General features: G+C 43.8%; 1 protein-coding gene across 1 annotated transcript in view; it reads right to left on the bottom strand.

The window, feature by feature from the left end:
• Positions 1–282: 282 nt before the first annotated feature.
• Positions 283–21,539, bottom strand: part of dym (dymeclin) — a 70,902-nt gene continuing 49,645 nt past the window's right edge. Inside the window, exons 14-16 of the mRNA XM_053649042.1 lie at positions 12,485–12,667; positions 11,365–11,478; positions 283–2,077 (exon numbers count right to left, since the gene is read on the bottom strand). Of these exons, the coding sequence (XP_053505017.1) occupies positions 1,928–2,077; positions 11,365–11,478; positions 12,485–12,667 (447 nt within the window). The 3' untranslated portion in view covers positions 283–1,927. The remainder of the gene's footprint in view (positions 2,078–11,364; positions 11,479–12,484; positions 12,668–21,539) is intronic.

Raw genomic sequence — 21,539 nt, 5'->3', positions numbered from 1 at the left:
TTTGTTTTTGGTGGAAAATACTTGTTAAAGGAAAGGAACGGTCTGAGACAAAAAATAAACCTTTTAGGCAACTGAATGGGACGTATATAACCAATGCTAATACTTCCTTTGCACAGCTCCACAACAAATAGTTACAATCAAGTAAAATCAATCAAATCTGAAATGAAAATCTTTACAGCTCGTGTTGACTATTTTCACACTGTACATTATGAAACTCATCTAACTCCACAACGGTTCGACTCACAAATAGCAACTTTAATAAAACACACAGAAACATTCACGTTTTTACAATAGGAACTTTTGCGTTTATTGGTTGTAATTTATATAGCGGAGAACAGAAAGAAGACAGAATGAAAGGACCGTGACTGTGATTATGATACATTTATCATCATCATTATTATTATTATTATTAATTTATCTGTTTTGTTACCTGAGTGTGTAGTAACATTCTGCAGCTTCAGTTCATCCATGAGTCACATTTCTTGTGACAAAAATCGCTTAAGTAAACCTCTCAAAAACGTTTTTCTAAATAAGCATCCCAGAATTCGTAGGGCAGCGGACGATTTCACAATGAAGTGATGACTAGAACTGAATTCGTTCTTTGAGCAAAAAGGTCAAACGAAAAAAACAAAAAAAAAAACCCCAACTGTTAACACATGAAATTGAATATAGAAAATAAAGAGATTGTGGTGATTGCAAATTCAATAACAGCCCTGTTACTTCTGTGTGTATATTTTAATAACAAGATCAACTCAGTTCTTATGTGAAATACTGCTGACGCCGCTATATGAGACGAGACGCAAGAACACAACGTCGAATGTCAGAAAAACGGACAAAAAACATTTTTATGCGGTGTAACAATATGTATGGAGCCACAAGGTGCTGAAATAGTAACAGAAAACCTCATGGAGACTGTAAAGCACGTGTTGTACAGGAAAAGTGTGACGAAACAGGAAAGACGTGAGGAAAAGAAAAAGCATACGACAACAACAACAAAAAAGAAAGGATAACTTTTGGTGTCGCAAACATGCTGTTTGTATGTGTTTCATGTCCATGCATTTATTTATGGATTTATCTACGCAATATATAAATACACAAATGCAATTACACATTAGATAGAGTGTGTTTCATAGAATTGATAAGTATCTAAAATATTTCTTATCTGTACTTGTTTTACAGAAGGAAGATTTCAGTCTGAAAAGCACTGCTGTTATTATAAAAAAAAAAAAAAAAAAAAAAAGGCTTATACTGTGATGCAGAAGATTTCAGGGAAAAATAATGCAAACGATAAATAAATAAATCTTTTAAACAAACAAAACAAGCAAACGAGGGCGACTGATGATACGAGCGATTAAAGCTAAACCGCTGCCTGAAATCCAGAAACGGCCCAAGAAAAGATTTCTTTTTACTGTCTTGTTTAGAAATAAGGACCGAACCTGTCGTGTTATTTATTCCCACATCAGTCCTGACCTGTTGTACATGACCCACTGAGAAACAAAAACTAAACATCACATTATAATCAGTGCCCAAAAAACAAAATGAGATTTAAAAAAAAAAGAAGCAGTAATAAACGTGCTATAGCGTGCTTCACAGCAGAAATGTACCATTCCCAAATTCCCAGAATTCAGTGCAGCCGCACCCATGTGACTCTTTGTCCAGTAACGAAGCAGTGTTTTGATTGACGTGCCCTCAGTGCCTCATCGTCGACGAGTGGAGACGCTGTAGATAATGGAAGCCCGGGAGTCCGATAACGAGGAAGTGAGCCAGGAAGTCACGACGCCGAAGACGTGCGTGTCCGAATCTCATAACGGACCTTTAAACTGCGATCAACTTTCCCAAACCAACCCTTTTCCCCCCAGCCTTCCTTAAACTGTCAAAAACATGACATACACACACGTACACACTCACCAGGCTTTCTGTCTCTCTCTCAAGCAGAGTCCATGCTAAAAAGCTCAACGCCTTGAGAGTTCCAATACAGACCCACTCCGGAGTTAAAGACTAAAGACCACACGTAAGGGATGAAGAAATCCTCAGGCTGGTCTTCCTCGACGTACTTGAATTTCAGCTCCGGAAACTTCTGTGGGGGGGGACACAAAAACAAATTTGTGTTATTTACAACGATCCATAATTCGTCCTCTGTACATATGCGGGATAAATAATCTGATTCTGTTAAAATTCGGATTAAACTTGTTCTTTCATTCCCAGGTGTTGAGGAACGCCGCGCAGCTGTGGTTCGCTCCGACTGCAGGGAAGAGTTCACGAGTTTCCCCCCGCAGCCTGAAAACGCTCCGTGATCTGATTTCACGGTGTAAAGGTGACTCGGCTCTGTAATACCATCTACTTGCCAGGCAAATAAACTTCAGCTCTCTTAAGTAATAGTTCTCTCAACACCTCAAGAGGTTTTCGTGTTCAAACGAAACACAGGAGGAACTCGAGCTGTCGAGCTACAAGTTCGTACGGTGGCTTTTCGCCGTCTCTTCTGTCCGTACGCGTCATGCGATTGGTGTCCGAAGATTCGAGTTCCTCACCATGCTCGCCGATCTCAGATCTCTCTGTATGCCCAAACCCAACTGCACAGCACGCCATTTTATGGGTTTTGTTTAAAGAAAAAAAAAACCCCAACAACGTTGTATTGGAGTTCGGTTAGAAACTTTGATTTGGTCTTAGTGCAGATAATTAGCTCCGCCCCCATATTTGAATGACATGTTTGCACCCGCTTGGACAAATCAAAACTACGTAGCAAACGCACCATGCTTCATCAACTCTTATAGGAAGGTTACATAAAACACATGGAGGAGTGCTGCTATGAGAAAATAAATCGACGACAAGGTGGTGTGATGCAGAAACGTGCAAAGTGGAGTCGAATTATTTTCCTTAAACAGCACGTCCTGAACCTTTCCCTCCTTGTATAGCACAGCAATTCCATGGGAACGCCCCTGAAACAATATGTCCCTGTTATCACTTGCGTTATAGCAGCTATAAACCGTCTCGCTCTTTTGTCCCCCTCTCTCGAACTTAATAAGATACAGAGAAAGCGGCAAGTGTAAACTCATCTGTCTTGAAGAGGTCAGAAAACGTATTGTTGCAGTTCGACCTCCGACGGTTACAAAGCACCGACACTGGAGACTCCTTCCATTAATGTCTCCTTTCAGAAAACTTCACCGGATTAACAACTGAACACTGTCGAACGAGCGCGTTAATATGAACCTGCGATTTGAATTACATCCGGAACTAGTGTCGGAGCTGCTATTATAGAAATTTAAAAAAACTTAAATCACCTCCTGACCAATCAGATTCAAGGTTCTTCTGCCAATCAGTATGACATTAGCTAATCAGAGGCAGTTGTCAACAAAATCGCCAAACTAGAGTTGACCGTCAATGCCCGTATACACCATGACAGCTAGCCCCGTTTCTCCCAGCTAAATTTGCTCGCTTCACTTCAGCGGAAAGATAACGCCCTGAGAAAAGAAAAAAGTGACTCAGCAGCTTACGTTGGTGCTCTTCACGTCCTCTTATGAAGCAACAGAAACTCGCCGCAGTCGACGACGCGCAGATTCCGGGATCGCGGATAAGCAGGGTCGACTGAAATGCCACAATGCCGACGTTTTGATGAGAAGTATTAGTAAGCCAGATAAGTTAGGCAGTTCCCACGCATTAGTCAGATCTCTCCTGTCATACGACGCAAGCCAGCAGACCAGGAAGAGTGAAGTCTAACGCGCACTTCCTTTTTGAACTTCTGCTTATGCTGTGCTACTGGGCAGCGTAACACACTGAGGGGAAACTGCTATCTGCCCTCTTCCACACACGAGCTCACAGACATCTATGATATCCTAGTGTCGCCGAGATTGATGGCGGATGGAGTGTACACTCCATCCCACCCAGAGAGCATGGCCAAATTTGCTCTCATGGCTCCCGGACTCAGACGGCTGCGGCATCGTCGGGAATGGATAAAAACTATTTCCCCCCCCCCCCCCTATTACATAAATATAAATTGTTTGAGGCCAACAAGTGCAGCTACCAGATCAGTTCATTCATCTTTATTACTGTAAAAGGCACAGTGAGTAATGACAGCCTCTTGCTTCAGTGCTCCTCCACACCCCAAAACATCTGCATGCCACTGTACAGGATAGATCATCAGCAACCGATTGCAATACGGGGAACATGATTAGTAGAGTCACGAGTCCGTGCTGGATGCGTTCATTTGTTTGGATTTTTTTTTTTTTTTAAAGGGAAAACAAGGAAACATCTTTTAAAAATCCTGCTGATGTTTTCATCCATCGTGTCCTCCTCCTTTACCGTCACCCTCATGCCATTTTTAAAATGCACATAATCCATATGAGCTGTACATCAGCCACTAACGAGATTCGGGTTACTTAGTAATTGCTCAATCTCGTCAGGGATTGTTCTTTTTAGCCCCAAATCGATCTGAATTGGTGAAAAAACACACAAAGGAGAAACACAAGAGCGTTTTGTAATGTTTGGTTTAAAGCTTTGTAATATATCTAGATTTTCATTTAATAATATAAAACAAAACAAAAACGAATGAACACAAACGAGTGTACATGGATCTCAGTGTCTGAGCCAAATCCTTGATTTTACTTCAGTTTTAAACCCTCGTGAAGACCGGACATTTCGTTCTAAGAAGATTCTTAATTGGCAGCTGCTAGAATATAACCAAAGTTTTTATTGATAGAATAGCAGGATTCGATTCCAGCATGCCTTCCGTCCTGAAAACCCGGCGAGAAAACCCTGAAAACTACACCGGCGCCACCTGTAGCCTCATTTAGCCAAATCTGACAGAAGGTCAGCGGCATCTCCGTCAGCGTCAGGCTGAGCCGAACACGAGCCGATGCCAGGTGGGTGCCAGCCAGAGCGCCAGCAGGTAGGCGGCCCGGCTCCATCAATAATGCACCGCTGGCCGATCAGATTGCCCGCGGTTTCAGACAAGCCTGCCTGGACTCGCTTTCATCTGTCCACACCGAGCGAGATGCCATCAGCCTGAGCTTTCTGCACCGCCTCAGACCACGGCGTAGCCTCCATTCACCGGCCCCGAGGATACACGCTCTCCTCTTACACGGCACAGAGAGCAACGTCTGTCAAACAGGCACGCGAGGGAGCGTGCTCCAGGTCAGGAGGCTAACGAGGACAACACAAATGAGCATGTTTAAAGTGCCATGATGAAACTCTTTAAAGTCTTGTGACTTTTAACCAGTGTTATACACGTATACTGTCGATGTTTAATGGGACAAATTTATTCATGTTTTTTTTAAAAACCTGTGAAAGTTCAAACATTATTGAAATCAGAAACAAAATAAGGTCCAGTGCACACAGTACCGGTGCTTTTGGCAGCCGATAAATGCTTTTTCTGCCTTCGGATACTGGCAGTATCAAAGACTTGCAGTTGTGCTAGGAACTACAAGTGAGTGAGTGAGTGAGAAAAACATCAGAATGGTAAATCAGAAAGAAAAGTAAGTCAAAATGAAAGTCATTAATTCAGTGAGAATGAAAGAAAAAGAAAGAAAATAAAGACAAAGAAAGATAGATAGCAAGAACAAAATCTCCATGTCAGTAAGTAAGAATGAACGAAGGAAAGAAAGAAATGGAACTCAGTCAGTATTGAGTCAGTAAGAAAGAAGAAAGGCCTGTAGACAGTCAGTGCGTAAGTAAAAAAAAAAAATTAAAAACGAACGAAAGAAAGAAAGTAAGAAAGAAATGCAAGTCAGTAAGTCTGTCAGTCAGTAAACCAGTAAGTCAGTGCGTTAGTAAGAATGAAAAAGTTATTAAGTCAGTCAGCCAGTCAGTTAATAAGTCATTCAGTAAGTCAGCCAGTAAGTTATTAAGTCAGTCTGTAGGTCAATTAGTCAGTAAGTTATTAAGTCATTCTGTAGGGCAGTCTGTAAGTCAGTCAGTCAGTCAGTTAAGTCAGTCTGTAGGTCAGTCTGTAAGTCAGTCAGTCAGTAGTTAAGTCAGTCTGTAAGTCAGTCAGTCAATAGTTAAGTCAGTCTGTAAGTCAGTCAGTCAGTAGTTAAGTCAGTCTGTAAGTCAGTCAGTCAGTAGTTAAGTCAGTCTGTAAGTCAGTCAGTCAGTAAGATATTACGTCAGCCTGTAAGTCAGTCAGTCAGTAGTTAAGTCAGTCTGTAAGTCAGTCAGTAAGTCAGTCAGATAAGTCAGTCTGTAGGTCAGTCTGTAAGTCAGTCAGTCAGTAAGTTATTAAGTCAGTCTGTAAGTCAGTCTGTAAGTCAGTCAGTCAGTAAGTTAAGTCAGTCAGTAAGTCAGTCAGTCAGTAAGTTAAGTCAGTCTGTAAGTCAGTCAGTCAGTAAGTTAAGTCAGTCTGTAAGTCAGTCAGTTAGTCAGTAAGTTAAGTCAGTCAGTAAGTCAGTTAAGTCAGTCTGTAAGTCAGCCCGTATGTCAGCAGGTTAATAAGTCAGTTAGTATGTCAGTCAGTTATTTAGTCAGTCAGCCAGTCAGTAGGTAAACAAAGCCAGTTCTCCTGTCTTTAAATTCCTCAATTTAAATTTATTCATTTTAATACATTAACCTGTTTATCGTCAACAGCAGGTTAAAAACCCAATCTGTTTCATCTGAGTGAGAAGCTGAAACATCTGCACTATAACTACTGAAATTTAAAACCCTTTATCCAGGAGGTGCTCTGTGTTTAATTTAATTACTGCTGAGCTTTTGTGCTGAACTTTACACATCTTCATAGTCCACCAAAATGTTTATGAACCGTTCCAGCTGTGTGTAAATTTGCTGGAAATCCAGCTGCAGTTTGGACCAGAATGAAAAATGCCCACTGATATTTTTTTTCCCCCAGATGCAATAAATATTCATGGAGCCTAATTATACAGATGTTTGAAACAGGACACAATACTATTTTCTGTTTTCCTCCCACCCTGGTAGATCGATGATCACATGATCACATGATCACTTGGGGAGTTTGAAAACACTCCTTAAATAAACAGACACATTTACAAAAACCCTCCACACACACTTCATGATTTTTATCAGTTTACCGAATCCGTCATGCCGTGTCACACGAACAGACACACACATCCTGTAACATGTTTCCAGAGAAGTGAGGTGCCAGACAGAGTCCGGGCAGAATAGGTTCACGACTGGCTGGGATCCAAGGTCATCATCCTCCACACACACACACACACACACAGTCCAGATTCGGACAGTGTATGACTCTAGTGTTGGCTCTCAGTCCTGTCTGTGTATGTATGCATGCGTGAGTGTGAGTTCTTTATTTTACAGCATCAGAAAACATGTAGAAAGTCAGAGAGTGAGTGATCACACACACACACACACACACACACACACACACACACACACACACAGTCAGTCCCCCCCAGAAAAGCAGAAAAGCCCATCAATACGAGACTATCTGACCTTTGTGAACATGAATACGATCATTCTTCAGATTTACGTCTGTGAAGCTTACAGTAGCAAGTTTGGATATGTAGGAGACAAAAAGTGTGTGTGTGTGTGCACTAAGGTCACGGTGAGGTCTCCGGGAGAGCTGGATTGCAGCATTCGCCCTCCTCTCCTAAAGGAGCCAGACTGTCTCTGTCTTATCACTACAGAACACACACACACACACTCAGTTCGCCAAACAAATCCCACTGCCTCTGTCACTTGACCTACTACACACTGCGCTCTCTGTTCCCAATGAGAGCGACAGACAGAGAGAGAGAGAGAGAGAGAGAGAGAGAGAGAGAGAGAGAGAGACAGAAACATGAAGACACAGAGAAACAGATATATAGAGGGAGAGAGACAGAAAGGAGGAGACAGAGAGAGAAAGACAGACAGACAGACAGACAGAGAGAAAGAAATGTAAGTGTGCCCCTTGTGCCTGTGTGTGAGAGGTCAGAATGTACCAGGGCAGAAGGAGAGGACCTCCCTCTTGAACACCCCACCGAGCCCCCCTGCTTTTTGGGAACCCTAATACTCATCTGCAGCGGCTACCGCGTGTGTGTGTGTGTGTGTGTGTGTGTGTGCGCGCGCGCATAAATCTGTCTGTCTAGACAACCGTTTCTCAATTTCAGTACACAGGACACACAGTGTCTAGACGATGTTTCACCAATACAAACACGTTTACGTCAGACTGTAATAACATGCAGCTGATTCACAGCGTCGCTACAATAAAATAAAAAGCAAATGAATAAATAAGTGAAATAAAAAAGGATGCATTTGCTCTTAGATACTGAGATATGACCACTTGCTGCTTCTAAAACATATTTTGAACAACACCAGGTTTCCACAGAGCTGGAGTAATGAACTTCATAAACACTATTAGAACGAAGAAGAAGAAGAAGAAAAAGAAGCACTGTTCATGTAGTGCACGTCTACTAATCCTCTTTAAAACATTTCTAAATGCTTTGGATTAATAACCCCGAAGAAGTAATAACTGCATGTGATTTATGGTGCACATCATTTCTACACTACTCCACTAACCTAAAAAAATATTACAATATTTTCCTATTATTCTGTTGCAATACTTCATTTTCTCCATTCTCTTTACTTGAGACACAGAGAGTGAGACCGAGAAAGAGAAAAAGAAAGAGAGACAAAGACACAGAGAGACAGACAGAGAGAGTGAGAGAGAGATGGAGAGAAAGAGAGCAAGCATGAGACAGACAGAGAGACAGAGACAGAAGCAAGGAGAGAGAGAGAGAGAGAGAGAGAGACAGAGAGAGCAAGAGAGTGAGCGTGAGACAGACAGAGAGACAGAAGGAAGGAGAGAGAGGGGGAGAGACAGAGAGAGCAAGAGAGTGAGACAGACAGAGAGAAAGAAAGAAGGAGAGAGAGAGAGAGACAGAGAGAGCAAGAGAGTGAGCGTGAGACAGACAGAGACAGAAGAAAGGAGAGAGAGAGTAAGAGTGAGCGTGAGACAAACAGAGAGACAAAGACAGAGAGGGAGAGAGACAAAGACAGAGAGAGAGAGAGGGAGAGAGAGAGAGAGAGAGGGACAAAGACAGAGAGAGAGAGAGGGAGAGAGAGACAAAGACAGAGAGGGAGAGAGAGAGAGACAAAGACAGAGAGGGGGAAAGAGAGAGACAAAGACATAGGGAGAGGGAGAGAGAGAGAGAGAGAGAGACAAAGACAGAGAGGGGGAGAGAGAGACAAAGACAGAGGGAGAGAGAGAGAGAGAGAGACAAAGACAGAGAGGGGGAGAGAGAGAGAGAGAGAGAGAGAGAGGGAGAGAGAGAGAGAGAGAGAGAGAGAGAGAGAGGGAGAGAGAAAGACAGAGAGGGAGAGAGAGAGAGGGAGAGAGAGACAGACAAAGACAGAGAGGGAGAGAGGGAGAGGGAGAGAGAGAGAGAGAGAGAGAGAGAGAAAGATGTCTGAGCTGAGCGACAGCACGACTGACCCAGATTCTGACACCGGAGGCAATTCTCGCTTCAAAGGGTCAGGTGATTATGTGATTGTTTTCTGCGCGTGTGCACGACACAGAGCTGCCACGTCTGCTGCAGCAGCTGAGATTTTCCCCGAGTTAAAGAAGGGACAAATACACAAGACCGGCTCGGATGATTCCTTGGACCAATCCGGTTAGTCTGAAATTTCTTCAGTTCAGAATTCCGACACGAACGGAGTTCAGCAAGCAACAGCAAATCAAAATGGCTGCTCGTTGTATGAACACTGTATATTATAATATTTGCTTTAGATTAATCATCATAAACATTTGCTGGTTAAACCTGTAACACTGACTAAACAACGGCTGGACTGTTGCTAAGAATAGATGAACATGGAGACGTGCAGTTGGTTCGTCTCTTACTAGAGTGAACATGGAGTAACACGGCTTTCTTCTGTTCGCCAATATAAAAGATGAATGCATGCATGCACACACACACACACACACACACACACACACACACACACACAGGGAAGGCATGAAACATGTTACAGAACACACAATTAGGAGAGTGGTGTGATTGATGAACAGGACACACGCTACATATTTACTGCCTGATTTATGGCCAGCAGCAGGGGGTTGTGGGTAAAGGGTGAGCAGTAAAGAGACGTGTGTGCTGTAGATTTATTTGTGTCCTGGGCCCTTGCTCTGAGTGTGTGTGTGTGTGTGTGTGTGTGTGTGTGTGTGTGTGTGTGTGTGAGTGTTCTCCTTGAGATGTCATTGTGTGCGTCATACAGTAGTAATGAAAGGCCATGGACAAGCCATTAGTGAACATGATGATTAAAGCCTGAGCCCAAACGCTCTTTGCGACTCTTCCTCCTGCACTCTCTCTTTCATTTCTCCTCTGTTCCCACAGGAAGACGAGGGTTTACAACAGGATTAGGTGGGAAGAAGAAGACGACAGAAGACAGAAGAAGAAGAAAGCGACAAGATGAAGAAGAAGAAGAAGAAGACAGAAGACGATAGAAAACAAAGAAGATGACAGAAGATACAGAAGAGCACAAAAGAAGAAGACGGACAACGGCTGAAGACAGACGACAAAGAAGGCGACAGAAGATGAAGAAGACAGGAGACGACGAAGAAGACAGAAGAAGGAGACGAAGAAGACGACAGAACACACAGAAAACGACAGAAGCCGGAAGATGATGAAGAAGACGACAAAAGACGAAGAAAACAGAAGACGAAGACGACGACAAAAGACGAAGAAGACAGAAGACGACAGAGGACGAAGAAGACGACAGAAGACGACGAAGAAGACGAGAGAAGACGAAGACGACAGAAGATGACGACAAAAGACGAAGAAGACAGAAGACGAAGAAGACGACGGAGAAGACGACAGAAGACGACGAAGACGACGACGACAGAAGATGACGGAGAAGACGACAGAAGACGACAGAGGACGATGACAAAAGACGAAGAAGACAGAAGACGGAAGAAGAAGGCAGAAGAAGGCAGAAGAAGAAGACGGAAGAAGACAGAAGGCGGCAAAGAAGACTAGGAAGACAGAAGACGGAAGAAGAGAGAATACAGAAGACGAAGAAGACAGAAGTCATCTCAGTAGTTAACTGTGTAAAAATTTTTTGTTCTCCATGTTTCCTCAGTGAGTCTTGAACACTCAAGAGCTGATCACTCGTCATTCTTGTTCTCTCTGTGTGTGTGTGTGTGTGTGTGTGTGTGTGTGTGTGTGTGTGTGTGTGTGTGTGTGTGAGAACGAATACCCGGACACTGAGCACAGTTCCTCTAAAAGCTCCCGCTTCTATATTTAATGCTAGTTTGGTTTCTTCATTGGAAAATGATGCAATGACAGTAAAAGATGAGTTCATGGGTGGGGCCACACTGACCACAGAGGTGATGTTGCTGTGTGTGTGTGGGTGTGCGTGTGTGTGCTGGGCAAACACGTCCGAGTGTGTTTAATAGGTTGTTTGTGTTGGTGTAAACGTGTCTTGTACCTTCAGGCGGTCTTTAGGCAGGGCTGCAGCTCCTTTCTTGATGACCTCTTGTACTCTTTCAACCGAAAGGTCGCTTCCTGCCTGCTCCAACCGTTGACTGAAGAATCCGATAACCTGATCACACCGTAAACATAAACATAAACCGTCAGTGCCAGTGGCTAATACAGGTACAAATATAAAGACTGATATAATAATAATAATAATAATAATAATAATAATATACAACAGTTCAATAACTGCAATAACGACAACAATAATGCATTTATGTGGTTTTGGAAGGAGTCTCCAGTGTCAGTGCCTTGTAACAGTCAGATGCAAAGCTTTAAGTTCTCCACGGCAGTAGGTTTTCAGGACAGACTCTGTAACAAGCCGATTTTTTCTTTTTTCCACTCTTGATTTCAAGAGAAGGAAAGTAATGATCGTTTGTAGCTGCTACACCGTAGAACATGTTTTGAGGTTGTTCCACAACATTAAACAGAACTATAAACAGATACACATTAAAAAACAAAAGCAGAAATAAACTTTCAGAAAGAGACTTCAATACGATTCTGGTAGTATGTGGCTTTTGGAAATAAACATATTTGTGTGTGGGTTTTTTTTTCCTACTCTACTGTGAGTCTGTGGGCAAAAGATGACAGACTGTTTATATGTCTTAGGTAAATGATGGATACTGGATACCGGACCTTTCTGAATGCAATAGGAAGCCGTTTGTCTGGTTCGGCTGGCCTGCTTAACTTTAAATTGGTGTTGGTTTCTTAACGGAAACTGTTGTTTACCTTATCTTAATGCTTACTGAACCCACAGGTGCGGTTTCATCCATCTGCAGGGGGTTTTTGTGTGTGTACATGCTCATGCTCAAATATTTCTTATTTGCGCGTCCAACCTGGGATAATAAAGTGACTCAAACGGCCATTAGTAAACTGATTCTTTCTAACTATCTCACTGCGGTTGAAGTATTTTGCTACATTATTTACCAGATTTTATATCGTCCGCTTTCAACAGTGCATACGGGATAAGTGATGTAATAAAATCAGCACCACACACACACACACACACACACACACACAGACACACACACACACTCTCTGTCGGTGTCTCTGTCTCTCGGTCTCTCTCTCACCGTGTCTAGGTTCTGCATGATGTCCTGGAAGGAAGGGTGTGAGCGGAACTGCTCGAACAGCTCCCTCTTGTAGAGCACAGCGTACACAAGGTTGGGGTTGTGATGCAGTGAATTACACAGACAGGAGTTTATGATCTCCAGCAGCATGCGGATCACCTCCTCGATCACATTGAGGTCCTGTGCCTGGAGGGAGAGGGAGAGAGAGAGAGAGAGAGAGAGAGAGAGAGAGAGAGAGACACACAGACACACACACACAGAGAGACAGACAGAGAGAGAGACAGACAGGGAAAGAGAATAAAAGAGAGACAGACAAACAAAGAGACACAAAGAGGAAAGAAGGACGAGAAAGAAGGGAAAAGAAAGGGATAAGGAGAGAGAGACAGACAGGGAGAGCAAGAGGAAGAGGAAGACAGAAAGAACCATAAAAAGAAACACAGAGGAAAAGAAACAATAAGAAAGGAAAAAGAAAGAAAGAGAGGAACAGAGAGAGCCAGACCGGGTAAGAGAGCAAGAGAAAGAGAAAGATGTAGTGAGAGACACAGAGAGAGCAAGAGACAAAAAGGGAGAGAAGAGACATAGAGGGATACAAACAGATAGGGAAAGAGAGTAAGAGAGAAAGACAGCACGAGAGAGAGAGAGAGAGCGATATAGGGAAAGAGACAAAGTAAGGGAGAGAAGAGAGAGAAAGAGGCATACAAACAGATAGAGAGAGAGAGAGAGACAGATGGGGGGGGGGAGCAAGAGAGAAAGACCGTGAGACAGATAGAGAAGAGATAAAAAGAGAAAGAGAAGGACAGAAAGAAAGGGGGAGAGAGAAAACAAATTAAGGTCAAATGAAGTTTTCTTGGCTGAAAAAAAAGAAGAAGAAAAAAAGTCAGCACGTGTATATTTGTTCCTGATCTGATGGTGTAATATAGTGTGTATTAAAGCACAGCGACCTGAATACACACCAACACCAGCCCTCTGTGTGTGTGTGTCGATACACAGAATATCCTGTACACTCTGTATAAGACTCTGTGATGACTGGACAGAAACTTCATAGTAAATAATAGTAGAGATTTCTGCAAGGCAACACATCAGACCCCTGCATTCAGTCCGTACCATGCAGCTGATGTGATGCTGTATATGGCTGCAATGCGGGTCTGCAGCGTACGGAACAGCGCCATGTCCTTTCCTATGTACTTTCCACTGTCCTTCGCTGTACTGTGTTAGAGTTACCGGCCAAAATGGGTTAGCCAGGCTCCCTGACATAATTCGTCTGCGCAGACTAGGACACAGACACAAAAAGTAGCAGGAAATATTTCTAAAAAATCCTCAACTCTAGCATTCCTGCACGACTGTCTGTCTGTCTGTCTGTCTGTAACGGGTCTTTCTTCCCCTCATTCCTTTTTCCTCCAGTAACGCCAAGAGTAGTAATAAAAAGTTTGGACACGCCAGAAGGGTTTTCTTCATTTTTACCCTTTTCTCCTATTTTAGAATAATAATGGAGACACGGCCACGATGAAATCATACACATGGAATTATGGAATGCAGTGACCTAGAAAGGTGTTAAGCAAAACCAAACCATTTTAAATGTGAAGTTCTTAAAAGTGTTCCTGAAGAAGCTTTGTACACTGTTGGCATCTTCTCAAAGAGTTTCATGAGGCAGCTTTTTTCAGCCAGGAGGCATTTCTTAAAGTTCCCAAATAAAGCGCCTCTAAATAGAGCTCCTCACTGCGTCTCCTCTTCTCTACATGTTTGAGGAAACATTTTATTTTAGAAATTAATTTATAAATTTGGGAATTAATTTCACTATTTAACCATGTTTCAAAAGTCTTGAAAAAAAATCTGTGAAATGTGAATGCGTCCAAATTTTTGACCAGTGGTGCAAAGGACGAAAGGAGAAAAAAAAAAGGGGGTTGAAAGTCAAGGTCCAGAGATTGTTGTTCTTCAGAAGACAGGGGAAGTTGGATTGGAGGAGAGCAATCAAGTGTGGCACAAAATGTGGCTGGATTAAGGGGAAGGAGGGCTGGGGCTGGGGTTGTTGGTGGTGGTGAGGGGAATGAGGTGCATCCCACTGGAGGAGGTTGGATAGAGGGACAGTGAAACATGCCAGTGAAAACTAAACAAAAGGATAGACACCAGGCTAGTGGTGGACGCTGAACAAAGGGAGAGTGAACAGGCCAGAGAAGGAGACTTGATGGAGGGTCGAGGTCGTAACAATAGCAAGAGGGGCATTGGAAAAAGCTAATTGGAGGGACAAGGAACAGCAAGAAGACCAACAAGGAGGGATAATAAGCAAGCAAGAGATGAGGTTTAACAAAGATCACAAACAGACAAGCAAGGAGGCTAGACGGAGGGATAATGAGACCAAGAGAGAAGGTTTGATGAAGGAATAGTAAGCAGACCAGAAGAGAAGGACTGAAGAGGTCTAAAGAGCAGACTAAAAGCCCTGAATGAAAGGGAGGCTGGCGTAAAGGGACAGTGGGCAGATGAAAAGGTTTGATGGAGAGATAATGAGCAGACCTATGAGAAGGTTAGATGAAGGAACAGTGATCAGATTAAGAAAGGACGCTTGGTGGTGGTCTAACGAGCAGACCAAGAGAGGGAGGCTGGATGGAGGGACAGTGAGCAGATCAAATGAAGTGGCTGGATGAAGGGATAGCGAGCAGACCGACAGGGAACGTTTGATGGAGAGATAATGAGCAGAAGCAGGAAAGCAGAAGAGGTTGGCTGGAGGGATACCGAGCAGGACAGTAGAGGAGACTGGATGGAGGGATACCGAGCAGGACAGTAGAGGAGACTGGATGGAGGGATACCGAGCAGGACAGTAGAGGAGACTGGATGGAGGGATACCGAGCAGGACAGTAGAGGAGACTGGATGGAGGGATACCGAGCAGGACAGTAGAGGAGACTGGATGGAGGGATACCGAGCAGGACAGTAGAGGAGACTGGATGGAGGGATACCGAGCAGGATAGTAGAGGAGACTGGATGGAGGGATACCGAGCAGGACAGTAGAGGAGACTGGATGGAGGGATACCGAGCAGGACAGTAGAGGAGACTGGATGGAGGGATACCGAGCAGGACAGTAGAGGAGACTGGATGGAGGGATACCGAGCAGGACAGTAGAGGAGACTGGATGGAGGGATACCGAGCAGGACAGTAGAGGAGACTGGATGGAGGGATACCGAGCTGGACAGTAGAGGAGACTGGATGGAGGGATACCGAGCAGGACAGTAGAGGAGACTGGATGGAGGGATACCGAGCAGGACAGTAGAGGAGACTGGATGGAGGGATACCGAGCAGGACAGTAGAGGAGACTGGATGGAGGGATACCGAGCAGGATAGTAGAGGAGACTGGATGGAGGGATACCGAGCAGGAAAGCGGAAGATGCTGGATGGAGGTATACCAAGCAGGACAGTGGTGGAGGCTTGAAAAGGTTACCCATGCAGTACTTGTACCCGACATTTGATCTGGTTCTACAAACAACTAACATTTCTTGAGAGGACTTCAGGAAACTTGAGCATCCACAGGGGATGTTCGATCACCCAGCTTGCCTTCTTCAGAACATATTTACTACATACGGTGAAAACACACAGAGTGCATGAAAGTGTAGAATCTCACACCTAATGGAATTGATGCTCACATGAAATAGGCATGGGAAGCAGTTAGATGAACAAAAAAAAGCAGTAACGTGTGTGCGCACGCCTCAGGGAGTGTATTCCCGTAGGCTCTGCGACTCTTATTAACTTTGCTCGAGATTGAGCAGACACTGCTCATCAGAACGAGTTTGTCTGTTTTACGTGATGGACATGCGGATATTCTCCCAGCGCACAAACCACATGCTAACGCTAAATTAAGATACCGATATCACAAAAGTAGTGATCTAAGCAGTGACCCCACAGATTTTGCATTGGCGAATACACGCACCAAAACAATTTCACCACATCAAACGGTCTACTTTTCCTTAAAACAAACACCACTGGCGGCAGAAGAAAATGAACGCTAAAATGGAAGGGAAAAAAAAAAAAAAAGTAGGTTATGCGTGACATCTGCTCGGCAACGGCAGACTTGCATCTTTAAATGGCTTTTGTACCACGACCAATGGTAAGCACTTTACACAGCGAACATCTGGAGAATAGAAATGTGAACAGACATCAAAAGACGGCAGATTTACTTACATGAGCTCTTTCAAAACGGTGAAGTATCTCCATCACAGACAGGAAACAAAACACACAAAGAGCCTGGAGTTGTATTTATAAAGCTACAAAAGACTACTGACTCCTGAAACAAGATCAGTTCTTACAGGACAAATGCAGGTCCAAATAAAGACGAGCTAATTCCAGTTGGGCATTTCTTGCTTTGAAATGTTTGACCTATGGACTAGTACATCAACAACGACTTGATTCCACACTAAAACCAACAGCGTCGGTGACCTCTCGGAGTTCAGGAACTTTCCATAACAGTGGTTCTCGACTGAAGAGAAAAATACCAGGATTACATTAACGTGCTTGTTTTCATCCCAAACGAACCGTGTTTCCAAAACGTGTCGTTGTCAACATGGTGAGGGTTTCTGTAAGGAGACGTTGAACATTTACGGAAGGAGTCTCCAGTGCCAGCGCTTTGTAACAGTCAGTCAGTCAATCGGAGGTAAAGCTGTAACTTTAAGTCTTCACGGACATTCCACAACATTAAATGTACCTATAAAAGTATGATGTGTTGTTCTTTAATAAAAATTTTAAAAAAAGAAAAAAAAATCACTGGCAGATGTCGGTAGTATAAGAGGACAAAAACACTTTGGGACATGCTGTTACTGGAAAACCGTCAAGGTAACTAACTCCACTTCGTAGCGAATTATTTTCCTATTAACTGCATACCCCAGTCATCGTTTATTCCTTATTAACCTCCCTATAACACTCGTAGCTTTATTTTTATAGAATTTTACAACTATTTTTATGAGAATTTCCACACCTACATCATTTCATTTGGTTATTTAAACCCTTAAACATAGTTTGATTTGTTTGGCACGACCTAAAATCCTCATTCAAGATCTATTGCGCCAAAAATCGACCGCGCCAAGACCCAAATCAAAATCTGGTACCGAACAAACGTGCGTGTGTTTTGGAGAAGCAATCCAAACGTATAAAAGGTGCTGAGCATTACCTGGCTGCTTGTTTGCAAGGTGTTCGATCGTGAGGATAATTGTAGAGGAGCCAAGCTAAACAGCATGAGTTGTGGGTTGGCCTGGGGGGGGGACAGCCATCTGTCAGTGAAGGCGCTGGGAGGTAACTTATCTCTTCCTCATCATGTGAATGATGGTTTCATTAATAGCTTGTAGCCTAGCTAAGCGCTCATAGCAAAATACTTTGTGTACAGAAATGAGACCTTGCGCCAATACAATTGGTTGATTTTCTCTCCCCCCAAGTCTAAAGACGTCATTTTTCGACTTGACTTGACTTGACCTGACTTGACCTGATGAGGATTATGTAGATTGTTGTTTGGACTAAACTTGATATCGGCACTAAGTTCCATTCAAACCTTACGCTCTCTCATAACGCTGTATATAAGAGCGTCATTAAAACAGCACCTGGAAACTTTTATCCTGTAGAACCTGTGTGCTAAACTGTGAACCTAACTAATTTTAGCTCTGATGGCTTTAATTGTTTTTATAGTACACTGTACGGCCGAAAGTATGTGCACAGCCTACCATCACACCTTACCATCACCCATCGTTCCCCAAACTGATGCCACAATGTTGAAAATACACGACTGTAAAGAATAGCTTTATTTCCCATCATAGGAACTCACATGTTCCGGCATGACGATGCCCCTGTGCACAAAAGCGAGCTCCATGAAGACGAGGCTTGCCAAAGCCGGAGTGGAAGAACTCGAGTGGCCTACACGGAGCCCCTACCTCGACCCCACCGAACACCTTTGGGATGAACTTGCCGGACAACATTAACCGACCTCATTAATGCGCTTGTGGCTGAATGAGCACGGATCCCCACAGCAACACTCCAAAATCTAATGGAAAGCCTTCCCAGAAGAGCGGAGATTATTAAAACAACAAAGGGGGTACTAACTCCATATTAATGCCCATAGTTTCAGAATGGGATGTTCAATGGCAAAGCAATGTGTCGATATACTTCTGGCCATAGTGTATATTTTACACGTTTGGCTATAGAACATGATGATGAAATTGCGACTCCGATACTGAAATCTCGCTCGTGTCGACCTGTACCAAAAGTAGGCTAGTCACACTTAGTAGGCTAAGACCACCCAAGTCATCCAACTTTAATAATAAGACGGATCCCACTGGAACCGACCTTTAAGATTCAATCTGAAATTCTAACACCGAACTGAACTGCGGGCAAACTAAACCTGAGGTGAGAGCAACAGGAGTGTGTGCACTTCAGACAGAATGGGATTATTGGGGGGGGGGGGGGGGGGCCGCAGACGCGGTAAACGTGATCGTCAGAGCGACAGGAACATGAACCCGCAGACTCCTGGAGACACAAAAACTCCTGTTGCAGCTCCAGGGCAGCTTAAGGGGCTCGTGCTAATGAATTAAGCCGTGCTGGGGGAAAACTCCTGCTGCTTCGTCAGTCTCCATGGCTGCCTCCTGGAAGGCTGTACGGATCTGCAGACGGGCGGCGGCCATATTAACGGCCCGGGAGACCGTCGCCAAGCGTTATTAACGTTCTCGCAGTGGTTATTTTTATCAAGGCTTTAAACGCTGGGTACAGAACAGACTGCCAGGTCAGACTGGTCCAGTCTGGCCGGGGTACGTGGGAACACAGTGAATTAGGGGAGACCTGGAAACAGTGGTTGGTTTGCGTGCTGTTCGAGAACCGGGGTAGACGGGAGCCGGCGTTTTCAGTGTGTGCGATTCGTTTCGTTATGAATTTTAAAAACAGAATTACAGAGAATTTCTTTTTTTTATTTTGGACTTTCTGGTTTTACGGAGTCGTTTGCATAGAGCAGAGAAAAAAAAAAAGAAAAAAAAATCTCGATTCAAACGTCGTCGATATCGTGGCGCTTAGAAAATGAACGGCTGTCACTTGGACGCTTGAACGTCAGAGTCAGCTTCATCTGTAATCGGTCTAGATGAAGCCTTTCATCAAGCTGTCGTGCTGATTAGTGTAAATACATTAGCGGGCCAGTCCAAGAGAAAGAGAGAGAGAGAGATGGAGGATTTTCCAGGAAAGGAGATGCAAGAGTCTGTCTGGTCTGCCATTTATGACTGCTGAGCTAATGCCAGGACTATGAATCAGGGCACCCAGTTTAATTATGAGACAGTGAGACATTGAGAGAGAGAGAGAGAGAGAGAGAGAGAGAGAGAGACAGACACACACACACACACACACGCGCTGGCACGATGTCAGACAGAGAACACGATAATTAGACCAGAGCAGAGAACGAGAGAACAGGAGAGTCCTGAGCTGGTTTAAACAGTAGGCTCTGCACCAGACTAATGAGATTAGCCTACAAGAACACACACATGCACACAAATGCACTCCAGGGAATTCAGGTCAGATGCAAGTGGGTGACCCAGACATCTGTGCGGCTGATCGGATGAGCGGTGCTTTTGGCTATCGGTGTGACAAATGCGGATTTTATTCAGACGTACATAGCGTTACCCAAAAAAAAAAAAAAAAAAAAAAAAAAAAACATTCCGAGTCATCCGACTGTCTCTTTCTCCTTCCGAGTACAAACAACTAGAACATCTATTTAAGGAGCGGGAATCTCCAGGGAGCTCACGATTCGATCTTGGCTGGGGGGTGCATGATAAAGCTGTTCGTTTGAATTATGACGCATTTAGATTTTTATTTTTTTTTAAATTGGCCACCTGCTGCTTTTAAAACATTATTATTAATGTATCGGTCTGGGAAAAAATTATTCATGTGTTTCCGTCTCAACGCTGTCAGGTTAGCAATAGGTGTTATATCAAATGCCTCTATAATTTGTACTTTTTCTAGTAATATTAGTTTGTTGGGGGGGTGGAGGTTTGTATTCCCCCCAATTTGGTCACCTTCCAATTCCCTCGACAGCTACCAACTGCCCTCTTCCGCATACCTGAGCTCACAGATGCACACGATTGGCTAGTGACGCTGTGACTGACACGGGGACGAAGAGCGTGCGCCTTCCACCCAAAGAGCACGGCCGGTTTTGCTCGGACTCCCGATCACGGATAGCTGCATCTTCGTCTCATCGGGATTTAAACTCACATCCTTCCTACAACACGGCGAACGCTTCCCTGATGCGTTGAGGTACCCGACGGAGATCTCTTAATCGTTTCATTCTCGAAAGTCGTTTTTTTTCCCCCTCTCGCCGCTGATCGTTTGAACCCTTTCTGTTTACGTACGTCCGATTCAATTTTTTTTTTTTAAACTCCTCGACATGCACGAAGTGATGTTATGGCTTCAGCTTAAAAAGATATGCAGACTAAACCGAGTACCCACGTGAAAGTGACGTGTCGTCTCAAAGCACCCGATATACGGACGGTATCACGAAGAGACGAAGCCGAAGCCAAAGCCACGAACGTGGAGATCAGTCTCATGACATCAGCGTCTTCGGCTCGGCAGACATGAGACGAAGACGAAAAGATGACTCGGGTGCTGTTTACGCCAGATTTATCATCGTCCTGTCTAATCGGAGAGATTTGCATAAAGAGACATACACAGCTCATGAGCACACAGACATGTAGATAAGCCGTCTGCTACTGAATGAACAACGAGCTTAACAAAATGACGTCAACATTCTCACTCCTGTGATTTACGTAGACCCCAGAGCCGTCAAATCCCATCAGAACTTGAAATCACACTTTCTAATTACTACAAAATACAGAATATTAATAAACTTTGAACTTGTATAGTACCGGAGTTTGTGGAAAAAAAGGCAAAATGGTCACTTTCTGATGCAGACAAACTCACAAAAAGGCACCCCCCCTTCCCCCCCTTATAGGAATGTTTTATTGTTGCTGAAGTTCTTGTCAGGTGACATCACACCAATCACTTGTCGATTAGTTCCTTAGAAGAGCACTCCTCGAATTGTTTCCTTTCACCGCAGCAACG

This window comes from Ictalurus furcatus, chromosome 18, assembly GCF_023375685.1.
Source record: "Ictalurus furcatus strain D&B chromosome 18, Billie_1.0, whole genome shotgun sequence".
In the NCBI taxonomy this organism is placed as follows: Eukaryota; Metazoa; Chordata; class Actinopteri; order Siluriformes; family Ictaluridae; genus Ictalurus; species Ictalurus furcatus.
The sequence above is the reverse complement of the archived record's forward strand: the minus strand, read 5'-3'. Positions and strand labels throughout refer to the sequence as shown.